Here is a 13,386-nt window from a genome sequence, read left to right on the forward strand (position 1 = left end):
ATGGAGTATTTATTAGAGAAAACATTATAGACCAGTGATCGATAAAGTTGTTATAGAAAGGTACAGAATTTCAACAAGAACATAAAAATTTAGGTGTGTGGGAAATGGGTGAATGTGTTCAAAAGGTACAAACTTCCAGTGATAAATAAGTCATGGGGATGTAATGTAGAGCCTGGTGTCTGTAGTTAACAGTACCGTATTTTATCAGTATATTTGCAAGTTGATAAGAGTAGATCTTAAAAATGCTCGTCATAAGAAAAAAAATTATAACTGTGAAATGATGAATATTAACTAAACTTATTGTGATCATCATTTCACTATATATGTATATCAAATCATTATGTTGCATACCTTGAACTAACCCAATATTACATTTCATCTCAATAAAGCTGAGGGGGAAAAGCCCCTAAAATTTATGCTATGTTTTAGCAAGTTATATTAGTCTAATATTTAAAATGATCAACTATAAAATGAAAAAGTGGCTGATAGACCTAGTCACCTTCTTAGCATGACCTAACTTCAATTAAACATATAACCTGTATAAAACGTATTAGTTTTATAGCATAGAGCACTTCTGGGTCAAGATCATATTGAAATATATTTATAATTTAACAGCTAATTATGCTAATTACAATTGTGTATACCTTAGCCAACTTTGTTCAAAAATGAAAAGTATCTTACAAAAAGCAGTTTTTTGTGGGGTGTAGTTTGAGTGATGGGAGTCAAGATTGTTCAGTGTGTGTTAGAGGAAATGCATTATGAAGTACTGTTGCTCATTTATTTTAAATCCAATTCTAAGACAGAATACAGTGTAAATGTATAGAACAGTTGTGTTTTATTATTCAAGTTTTAAATATTAAATGAGAGCCAATCCTTAGTGAAATGACATAATCCAGAAAAAGTGGCTTTTAAGATATTACTGTAAAATGAATGCTGTTTATACATGTCTCACATTAAGAAATAAGTAACAAATAACTAAATGAAATCAAAGCTTTATTATCACAGATAATTTCGTAGATTATATGGAAATATTTTGAAAGGAAGATGTTCAGATGATGATCAAACCTATAGCACACTATGATAATGCTGAGAGCACTTCGTTGGACTTCTAGAAACATGTTTCCTTTCACACCCCTCCTCTCGATAAGTTTTAAATGACTAACAGTATAGAAAACGTTACGGCATTTCACACATATTCTTGGCTTTGTTAACTTCTGCTCTGACTGAACGTTTAAAACATCTTGTAGAATACTTGTTATTTCGAATTTTGGAATTCTCGTAAACAAGTGTCCAGAAATCAACACAGAGTCAAGTTAAGAAGAGTAGGGTTGAAAGGTCAGTTTTGAGTGAGTCATTTTTCCCCTCCATGTGAAAGAAACTTTCTCATTGGCTAGTGTTCAATAAAAGCCTGACTATAAGTAAAAATTGACCTCCACAGTAGTGGCCTTGGGAAACTGCATGTTAAGCACAACATTTCTGATATTTTATAGTAGTGAGTAAATTATTAAAAAAATATTATGCCTCTTAATATAACTCCTAGTTAATCTGTGTATGAGAAAGGGTTGTGAATTTGGGAATCATGAGTGACTGGAAATAATTGTTAAAGCAAAACCAAATGAGTAAAAATGGATTCAATGGGGATCTTCAAAAATGGAGCTATCGGAAAAATCCAGAGGAAGTCTGAAGGGGATTGGAGTCTGAAGAGGCCAGTTGGGAAACATGCCCCTGAAGGCGGGGAGGATGGATGAGGAAAATGTCTGGATCAACCATGGTCTCCTTAGGGAGGAGAAAACATCTCACAAAGGCCTCTGGCTGTAAAACCACTGTCACTGCCCCAACGGTGGCACCTCCACTGTGGCCAAGGCTCCACCTTTCCTGACCCACGTAGGGCTCCCCAGCTGAACAGCTGTGCCTGGGAGTTTGTTGACACCCAGTTCAGCCTCCGGGAGACCAAGCATGTTCCTTGATTTATAACATTTTTTTTGGTGAGCTGTTAATGACAAACTGGTTAATTTCCCTGGATAATCAAGAGTTAACTCTACTTACTAAAGCAAAACTATAACACATTAAATATATGTTTCTAACATGGTTGAAGCACAAATTTCTACATTTAAGAGCCTCGCCTCCTTCATCTTTCAGCCATGATGTCACAAAACATAAAAACAGTTTAAACATTTCTTAAATTCAGGTGTTGACAAAGCACCTTTAATCCTGTGGAAAAATAGGCAATGGACATAAAGGGAAAAATGGCAAAAAGTGACAATAAGGTACTCTGAGATATAGGAAAGGATGCTTAACTTCATCCATAATAAGAAAATTAATTTGTATTCCCACAATCAGATCTGCAAAAATCCTAAATTTTAATAACATACTGTTCTCTTAGGTGATGTGCAACAGTCACTCTCACATGTAGTAGTAGAATATTAAACTGATATAATTCCTATGGAGGCACATTGGCAGTATCTGTAAAAAATTATGAACTCATGTTTCTTTAGGCCCAGTAATTCCACTCTAAAAATGTATATTACAGATATATTTTCACATATGTGAATTGGCATATATTCATGTATACACATTGTTAGCACTGTTTTTTAAACCATTTTTAAAAATTGAAGTGTAGTTAATTTACAGTGTTGCATTAGTTTCAGGTGTACAGCAAAGCGATTCAGTTATACATTTATATATATTCTTTTTCATATTCTTTTCTATTATAGGTTATTACAAGATATTGCATGTAGTTCCCTGTGCTATATAGTAGGTCCTTGTTGTTTATGTTTTATATATAGTAGCTTGTATCTGCTAATCCCAAGTTCCTAATTTATCCCTCCTCCACCCACTTTCCCCTTTGGTAACATAAATTTGTTTTCTATGTCTGTGAGTCTTTCTCTTTTGTAAAGAAGTTCATTTATATCCTTTTTTTTAGATTCCACAGATAAGTGATATCATGTGTAGTGCTGTTTTTAATAGCAAAAATTTATAAGAATTCAGTGCCTGCCAATAGCTGATTCATAAAGTGGGATATCATGCAAACTGTATCCTCTCTGAGTTTTGGTACAGGAAGACTTTTAAAGTATATAAAGTGAAGAAAAGCAAAGTAAACAACAGAGCTTATATTATGATTCTTTTTATATACCAAAAGTTAGGAAAGTATTAAAGACCTATATATTTACCTTATTTGTTGTGTAGGTGTAAGAAACTCTGGAGGAATACCCAAGAAAGTAGACAGGGTTTGACCCTTCAGGGTGAAGGAGTGAGAACTCTACAGGGAGAGTGAGGCCAGATGGAAGGGAATCTATCATTGTAAATCTTTATATTCTTTCTGGTTCTGAACCACAAAAAATATTTTCTTAAAAAAAAAAAAAAGGTAAACCGGCCTGATTTTCTCCGGTATGTAAGCCTGAAAAAACTTACCTAAAATTGATGTACAGAAATAAAATGAAGAATGCCAAAATCTGATTTGTGTTATTTTTACATAATTACATTGATTTTTAGTATCCCTCTGAAACCCCAGATCTAGTACCTAATGCAGATTATCTCAGTATGCATTGAATGTTTCATCAAAATGAATTACAATCTGTTACCCCAATCCTAAACAGCTTACATTTTAAAAAAGACTTTTACTGTATTGTGTAAAATTTGATGGCTAGCTTTCTTCCACTTAATCTTTCAGGGCTCTGCCGTCACAGTGCACCATGCTTTACTACTATCATTCTCCTCACCTGCTTATAATATATATATATATTTTTTTCCCCATACCTTTTATTCAACTTTTGCCCCCTGCTGGCAATTATGCATATCAAAACCCATTGGTATTTTAAAAATAAATCCAGTCATGTACTTGCTCTTAAAACCTTTGAGGGCCTTTCCATTATATTTAGAATAACATGTCCTAGTTTACAAGGCCCCAAAGGAATGTTGAATGAAGGACACAGGGTGGTCCCAGGTCAGGGTCCCTCTGGCCTGCAGGCTCAGCTTCAGAAGCTGTTCACTTAGGACTTGCTCCTTTGGCCTCCACTGGAATAAAATGTAATTAAATATTTAGGAGGCAATCAAAAATTGTTAAATCATTGACTTTTATGGAGTAGCACTTTATATTCTATGATTTTGTTCAGTTCAATGATTTAAGTATGTGCACTCACACACATACAGTACATGCATAGACAGTACATGCATAGACAGTGATTCTGTGTAACCTTTGTCCCATGGTGCCCTTGTGTTCGTTCAGAGACCTGTAAGGCAGAATATCGTGTATAACACTGAATAATGATAATTTATATAAGATAGGAACATAAGGAATATTAAAATTCTGACACTATTATTTTCCTTGACCAAGGAAGTAAAAGGCTGTTTAATGCCTAGGCTATTCATGTGTACTTTTGAACTTTTTCTGCTTTTGTTGGAAGCAGTTTATGATTAAAAGTTGGAACACCACAATGCCTGTTGTGGACCTTTGACTTGTAAGAAAGATAGAAATCTAAAAGTTCAGAAAGTGCCTGAAAGGCTGGCCACAGTCCATTGCTGGAAAGACCAATTAGGAAGCCCTGTTTACACTTAAAAAAAAGTTAATTGCTTATTTCTTTACCACTCTGTTTCAATGTTATTACAAGCCATTAGTGAGTATTGATCAGGTCTGTCAAAATCATCAAAGCATGTAGTAAGAAACCTTTTCCTTTGGAATTGTTAAGAAGTTGAAGAAATTTCTAACCTTTATTTCTACATTTCATTTTCTTTACTAATGCTGACTTTGTGTGTGATTCAATATTTTATTGTTGAATTAACTTTAAGACATTGAATAAAAGAATTGATTTGGAAAATAATAAAAAGTTTAAAGTCCTGGGTCCCAGGAAGTCACTACTTTGCAGGTGACTGGTAGAAGTATGCATTCAAAAAAGGAAACACCCATCCCTAGGAGATCTATTTTTTGTTTGAGAGCTTAAAAATATGTACTCTGTCCTCCCCCATCTTGTACATGGATGTGTGGAATTTAATTATATTTTGACAAAGTGAGGAGAACTGTCTCTATAATATATTGATGTCAGTGAGTTTCAAAACTATTTCCCTTGCAGTTTTAAAAGAAAGACCATGAGAGGAAATGACTAAATCCTCTGAGTATGCCTTCATTGACAGCTGATAATTAGCAGGCAGCTTAGCAATAATAATTAGTTCCCCCTTGAGAAAATTTCCGGATGAACCCTGAGTTGGTGCATCCCAGTTTAGTCTTGTTTCTTTGTCCACTGCCTCCCCCAAGTAATTCGTGTTGTTTTTAGAGTAGGAAGAACTCAAGATGAGCTTCCTCCGGTTTATGCAGTCAGCACTGTCCATTATTTGCACTGTGTTTTCTGGAGATTACCTGAGATTAGAGTTTCTTTGTTCCCTCTTCCTGTATGTTTTCTGATTCTTTCATCTAAGCAGCTTGCAGCAGTGCAGAGGGATAAATAGGTCAGCCATTGCTTGGTAAATACACCAAGTCCACGGACTATAATTTGGTGCTAAGACCACTATTATGACTTAAAATGCTGGCTCTAAAACTAAAATGAGGAAATATTCTTAAAGAAGGAGGGAAGCTTCCTGCTTGAGGTTTTTGTTTTGTTTTGTTTTGTTTGCCTAAGTATATACCAAAAAATGTTTCAAATCATTTTGAAACTCTATCACAAGTTATCTACAAACATTTCAGTTTTCTTAAAGTAAGATGTATAAAACTGAAAATGTCACCAATTAATAAAGCAACATGAACACGTCCGTAGTCATTTGAGACAGCTTTTTAAATACATACGATAGGTAATTAAAATTGATATTAACCTAAATTTTCCTTTTGATGTTCTTGCTGTTGAATTGTTTTGAATTATATCAATCACAGCTATTGAATATTGGGAAGACCTTCCGTTTTACTTTATTATTAATATCAAGCTCTGCAAAAATGTATTCAAGTTCAGAAACATCATAATCCCTTAATAGACTAGACTTAGTTGCTTCTATTGGGAGTTTTCTATATAAGGTTATGGAGTCACTGTTTATAAGGAGCAAGCTTTTAACAAGTCAAACAATCTTGATGCTCTTCATCTCTGGGGACCAGAATTGGGGATGACTAAGCTCTGCGAGTACACAGTGGTGATAAACACCCCATCTCACATGGATCATTAATAGCTAAGCTCTCCAGTCAACGTCTTATTCAAATTTTGGCACCAACAATGACCAAATAACCTTAGCTGTGCACTGAATCTCTTAAAAGCTCTCTTTTTGCAATTAGAAAACGGAGGTAGTTGTAGGTCTTACCTCGTGGAAGTGCCCATGATTAAATGAGATGTTTAGCCAAATATCTGGGCAACCCTGATCTAGTCAAGTTGAGACCTAAAATTGATCATCACATCAGGCAGTACTCTTAAGCAATTGATATAGTTTTTCTCCTGTATTATAGTGACTTTTAATTTGAATTTTAAGAAGCCTGGGGTCAATTTTGATACTCACTTTAACAGTGTATAGGATATTAGAGAATAACTTTCACTTAATAGCATTTATTCCAGCATTCCCATCTTATTTTCTTCGTTTTTTATTTCCCTTCATTTTAGCACCCCTAGCAGTATATTTGTTTGTTCAACTGAATATATTTGTATGAGTCATCTCAGATCCTTTTTGGAAAGATGCAAGTTAAATAATCAGATAAATAAAAGTAGAAAATTAGAGTTAGTATTAAAGCATAAATACGCACAACCTTTAAAAAATGTTCCTCTGTGTCCATTATTCCAGATATATGTCTAAAACACAAATATTTACGCATAATGGGTACTTTTAACCTTTCCTGACTTAAAGTCGAGGATGTGGGAGAGTCACAGACAGTGGTTAGTACCTTGATTCTGAAATTTCCACGGAAGAGCCTGAACTTCTTAGGAATCAGTCGTTGGCATTATTCTGTTGGGTGGTGATGGTCAAAGTGGAGAGTTGCAGAAACATTCAACGCACAGCTCTCATATTGGGAACATGTTTAAAGAAAACTGCAGTCTGTTTATTGGATCTTATATTTAAAAAAAAATAAGTTAGGAATTATCCCAGGAAGTGTCTTCGTAAGTGAAATGAAATTTCTTAACTTACTACCTAAGACATGTACATGATATTCAATTTTATGTATCCAAACATACCTCGGCAGCAACTTCCTCTGAGGTGATATGAATGAATCAAAATAAATTAGCTCCAAAATTCCTGATAACCTAAAAGTATTCCCTGACCCTGTAATCATTTAAATATATGAAAAGTAATAAATGAATATTTTAACTACTTCCTTTCAGGCAAGCTTAAATAAGGGTCGTGGGATACGTAGACTTGTTCGTTGATCACTCCCTCCATTTGTTAAGATTCCAAAAAATATAGATGCAGCACTGTACTTTGAAAGGCCGTAAAATATCTGTGGTTGGGTTTATGTTTTTTCAGCAATGTTTTATCACCTCCATTTCAAAAATGCAACTTAGTCAAAGAATTAATCATTTTGAGTGTACAAGGGTGATTAACATGTGAGGAAACCAATCTAAAGAGGTTAAGTGGTTGTTCATAGTTACTCAGGTAATTAATGGCAAAGCCAAGACCAGAACCTGGCTCTTCAGATTCTCAGCCTACAGGACTTTCATTATGGCATATACATCTGTTGTACTTTAATTCTCATTTTTGTTTTTTTTTTGTAATTTGAGTGATTTTTCATTGTAATAGTATATAGCTGTAGGCTGGTCATTTATTCTCTGGGCACCTGAGTTTCTTCATAAGTAAAATAAAGGACAGTGGTAATTCAGACGGTTACACTGTGGTTGTTTACTTTGGTGGAAAAAAAATTGATACATGTAAAGGCTGTAAGAAATGAACAGTTAAAAAATTTGCATTTGTTGAAATCTTTCCCTTTGCATTTTCCAGTCTACATCTCCACAGGAACATGAGTTCATCTTTGTGGTCTCGTGGGATCGACTTCGTCATAGCGATGGGAAGATGGGTCAGAATAAAATTTGATTAGAAGAAAATAAGACTGATGGGCCAGTAGTTAGTCTCTATTACTGACAAAGAAACAGGAGCGATGACCTTTACACTCTTAAAATTATAGTAAGCATAGTATGCATTGCAGGAGTTGGCAAGTCATAAAAACAAGTAGAAGTTTTGATGTCTGTATCTCTATTTATATACAGAGGTAGTGAAGTCCTAATGACTCATTGGGAAAAAGCAAGGTCATTCCATCCCTAGATGGAATTCATTTATGGAGTGCCTCCTTTACTGGTTGAGCTGCCTCTCTTTCCAATTCATACTTTTAAAAATTGGCACTGACTCCTCCACTGTGGCAGCACTTTAGGGTAGCGCCCTCATGTTTCATTCCTTTCCTGGCTTTCTCTCATTTTCCAGCCAACTTATTCTTCTAAGCTTTGTACAGTACTGTGTTTGGTAAGTCTGTAGTTTAGAGACCTGCTCATTCTAGCTAGTGTATAACCATTCTTTGAACAGTTGAATCTTTTCAGATAATGATTTCACCATGCATAAAGCTTGAGGAATTATAGCAACATACTAGAATAACTGGGGAACCTTTTCTGGAAAATACTCCACTTAGCAGCCCTGTTGTAAAACCATAAGTGAATACATGTGAAGACAAAGTGCAATGGCAGTGGAGAGCTCTGATTTATATTTTTGTTATAGTATTGAATCCCTAAAATACACATCTCTGTTTGTGAATGCCTATTTAGGAAGGAAAACAGTGTGATTCTACCTTGACAAAATTACTGAGTGGGAAAAATTTGTCTTCCAGGATTCAAGAACGCCTAATCTCTCAAATTCCTATTTTCATCTTCCCTAAATAAAGCACCTTATTATTATTTCCATCTGTCCCTCAAAACTTTAAGTTCTTTGTTTAGGTGAATGGTCAAATGATTCAGTATCACAAGTTTTACCTTTATAAATGATAATTTGATGTTAGCAAAATTGGTTGTTTTAACTAAAGGTTTAAATTTAGCCCCATTCCACAAAACTTTGGACATCAACAGTTTCAGAGTAGACAAATAGAAGTTAATACATTCATAAAGAGGGGAAAAGATACTTCATTTCTCTTTTCTCAGAAATAGGCAGTGTAAGAGTGGACAAAGTGCTATCGATTTTCATATTTCATACTGCTGTCTGGGTTTGAGTGTTCTGGTTACCAGTATTTCACCTTCTTTGTCAGATGCATTAGGAGCTGACCTTTGGGAAATGAAGTTATCTTCTAACTTGTCAGTATTTCCAAGGAGCCTCTTTAAGAAATCTTCAACATGCAGGGTTTCGTATTAATTCTCTCTCATCCTCAAAGGCTCTCACATTATCATTTACCAACCTTAAGTAGTGAACTGCCATATGCAATTAAATAGCTTCAACAAACAAACAAATACACACATATGAGAGGTTTGCCAGATTCTGGCTTTCTAAAATTAAATGTCTGTTAACTAAAACAAATAATTTGTAATTTCTAAAGTAGGGGTGAATGCATAAACACCAGCCCAAATCACAGTGGTAGAAAGTAGATCCCCATCAGTTTTAAAAGTCATTCCCACTGTACTGAATACTACCACATTAACAACACTGATAGTTTCCATTCTTGGACAATTTGATTTTGGACATGACTTTCAAAACCAGTTTCAAGTGGAAACATTTTTTCTGAGTTGTTGTTCATCTGGAATTAACTGGACTTGCTTTGGGAATATTTATTGTAGAATTGGGATTTTTGTTATACATAGAAAAGTAAATATAAAAGTCGTAATGGAATGACTTTTCCGTGTAGCACTTTACATTAAAGTTTGTGAAAAATAATTCTTTCTGTATTTAAAAACGTAGGATATTTACCTTACCTATTAAGTTGAATCAAAGCTTTTCAATTAATAAACTTATAAAAGATGTTAATTTGTGCATATCACAACTTATTTCCATTGTACTTTTTTTACACACTGAACAAATATTTAAAATTTTTTTCCAGTGTTATTGAATTATAGTTGATGTATAATGTTGTATTAGTGTAAGGTTACAACATATTGATTTGATATATGTACATATCAAGAAATGCTTACCACAGTAAGTTTAGTTAATATCCATCACCTGACATAGTTAGAATATTTTTCTGTTGATTCGAACTTTTAAGATGTACTATCTTAGCAATTTTCAAATACACAATTAAGTATTGTTGATGCACTATATATTTTTAATCTTTTTGAGTAATAAATTTTAAAGACTTTGTATTTATGATAAAATGAATGTTAATTGCACAGTATTAATAGGTATGAAAATAGAGCCATGAGAAGAGTGTTATAAAGGTATTTATATTTTCTCTTGTGTTTAGTGTACATTTTGTTTTGTTTTTCAGAGCTCTTGGATCTAAACAGAACGTCAGTCTTCCATAGCCCTTTTGGATTTCTTGATCTCCAGACAATGCTGCTGGATGAATATCAAGAGAGACTCTTCGTGGGAGGCAAGGATCTTGTGTATTCCCTCAGCTTAGAACACATCGGCAGTGACTATAGAGAGGTATGGAAACAGCAAACTATATTTCAGGAGAGAAAGAAAAGGAGTCAGGGAGATAGCTTCTTGCGTGGGTTTTACTTGGACTAGATTTTTCACTGTCTTGGCCATTTCACATTCTGAGTGATAATATTATTGAAATAAAATATTCATTAAAATCATTTTGAGAAAAAGTTACAAATGATGGAGAATGAACTTTTCTAGCACAGTACAGATCTCTGTGTCCCCAGAAGACTTCTGATTGGTGCACTCGACGTTTCTCTTGCCTGATGGCCCTTGTCACCACACCCACTGTCCTGACACCTGGGTTTGGAATATGCTGATTTAAAGTACCTTTAGGCCTTATTACTCCAGAAATCCCATCCTGAAGAAATACGGATGTGTGAACTCAGTATAGCTAACTCATGTATTTCTGTTGGTAAGATCACTAATTCAGGTGGATCCTTTTTAAACCTGAAGGATTAAAGTATTAAAATAGGCGAGCACCCAACTTTTCTGAGAAAGATTAACTGTAAGAAGAAAAATGGTTCTTATAATCTATGCTTATAGAGTTGAATTGAGGTAATATGTTTCCAGAAATATTGATATATCAACCTTATATAAAACATGCAGAAATATTTATAGACCATAGGATATCTTTGGCATAAATGTATTACATAGTACATTTTCTTTATAATTTACTTATTTATTTTTATGTTTGTCGAAATGTATGATGTCCATATTTTTTAAAGGCATTTTTAAAAAAATGTATCATGAAAAGCAGCATACCTTCATCCCTGACAGTTCCTCATCTCTAGAGGAAATCATGTAAAACTCTCATTTCTTCTGGTTCTTACCTCCATATGTCTAAATAACATTTGTGTACTGTTCTTGCTTGGTATTGTTAATTTTAGATAATATCTGTTGACTTTCTGTAAAGGAAGATGAGGATTTTAGCTTTCTTTTCTTGCAGTACCGTAGCTAAAATATCTGCACTATTTCACCAGCAACCCCTACTCATCTGCCTGGTCATCTTCCCAATAGAGCTGTACCACAACTTTTAGCTAAGTAATAACTGTTTACATTATTATAATTGGGAAAATGGATCACACTTCTTCCCGCCACCCCAGATGAAATATTTCCTCTTTGTTTCATTTGCTTAGATTACTTTTACTCATTTTTCACCAAACTTTCTACCAGAGTTCTTATACTCCTCTTAATATTGTAAACCGTATGGCTTTCCAAATCAGTTTTTGGTTTTTAAATGAGATGCGTCCAGCATCATGCTGGAGCATCCCCTCAACCTCCCACTTGTGTGATATTCTTTCGTAGTTTAGTCTGACATTTTACTGAAACACACCTTCAATTAGCTTGCTGAAGGAAGATCCAAAGTAAACTTTTGAGGTATTTTTAATGTTTAAAAATAATATTTTTCAGACTCCACACAGAATTGGTAGATGCATGTAAAATTCTAGACTGAAAATCATTTGCTCTAGAATTTTGAGGATAGTGTTCCATTGTTTTCAGACTTCGAGTATAGCTGCAGAGAAGTGCAATAATTTCAAAATTTTATTTATAAGCTGTTCTAATTTCAAAATTTTATTTATAAGCTGTTTCCTTTCTAATTTCAAAATTTTATTTATAAGCTGTTTCCTGCCACTGTGTTCCCCTAATCCTGTCCTCATGCCCTTCTATGTTTTAACATTTTCTCAAATTTTCTTTAAGGTTTGATCTGTTTTTCATTCACTGTGTTGAGACACAGAGGGCCTTCTGCAGGGGAAAGCCTTGACCTTCAGCTCTGGAAAATGTTATTATTTCTTTGATGTTTTCCCTTCTTTTCCATTTTCCTCCTGACTCTCTTTCTGGGACTTCTATAAGGCAGAGTTTTGTTCTCAATTGTCTGGCCTGCTGTTTATTATACAGACATTGAACGATTTCTCCTGATTTCACCCGCACCCACCCCTTTTCCCATTTTCAGAAGAGCCCTAGACTTCTAATTCCTGAGAATTTTTCAAGTTCTTTTTCATGAATCAGCTTGTTTATTGGCTCCCTTCACCTTGCAGGCATTTAGATTTCAGCTTTTCTCATGTGGAAGGCCAGTCAACACCTGTCCATATGTTGTAGAACTTCCAAAATGTTGCTCATATTTCTTTGGCATCTCCACTCAAGTTCTATTTGTCCTTTTTGCATTATGTCCTTTGGCTACTATTGTAGTTGCAGGATGAAGTGGAGACACATAATGTGTTAAACTCTTTCCTTTTTTTTTCTATCACCCTTAATTTTATTTTCTCTGCAGTTCTCAAAAGAGATGATTGCTCTCTCTCTCTCTCAATGTCTATCTAAAATATATATTATAAAATTGTATATTTATATATATAAAACAAATATGCAATATTTGTATTATACACACACATCATTTTGGGGGATTTTTTAATTGAAGTATTGTTGATTTCCAATGTTTCAGATGTACAGCAAAGTGATTCAGTTATGTATATATGTGTATACATATATTCTTTTTCAGATTCTTTTCCATTATAGGTTATTACAAGATACTGAATATAGTTCCCTCTGCTATACAGTAGGACTTTGTTGTTTGTCAACTTAATATATAGTAGTTTATATCTGCTAATCCCAAACTCCTAATTTATCTCTCCCCCCACTGCCTGTCCCCTCTGGTAACCATAAGTTTGTTTTCTATGTCTGTGAGTCTATTTCTGTTTTGTAAATAAGTTTATTTGTGTCATATTTTAGTTTCCACATATAAGCGATATCATATGCTATTTGTCTTACTCCGTCTGACTTCACTTAGTATAATAATCTCTAGGTCCATCCATGTTGCTACAAATGACATTATTTCATGAGTAATATTCCATTGTATATATATACTACATCTTCTTTATCCATTCA

At 34.2% G+C, this 13,386-nt stretch overlaps 1 protein-coding gene across 1 annotated transcript in view; it reads left to right on the top strand.

Moving 5' to 3' along the window:
- Nucleotides 1-13,386, top strand: part of SEMA3E (semaphorin 3E) — a 265,807-nt gene that overhangs the window by 142,656 nt on the left and 109,765 nt on the right. The window contains exon 2 of the mRNA XM_030856994.2: nucleotides 10,346-10,506. Within this exon, the coding sequence (XP_030712854.2) occupies nucleotides 10,346-10,506 (161 nt within the window). The remainder of the gene's footprint in view (nucleotides 1-10,345; nucleotides 10,507-13,386) is intronic.

Source organism: Globicephala melas, chromosome 9 (assembly GCF_963455315.2).
Source record: "Globicephala melas chromosome 9, mGloMel1.2, whole genome shotgun sequence".
NCBI classification, from domain to species: domain Eukaryota; kingdom Metazoa; phylum Chordata; class Mammalia; order Artiodactyla; family Delphinidae; genus Globicephala; species Globicephala melas.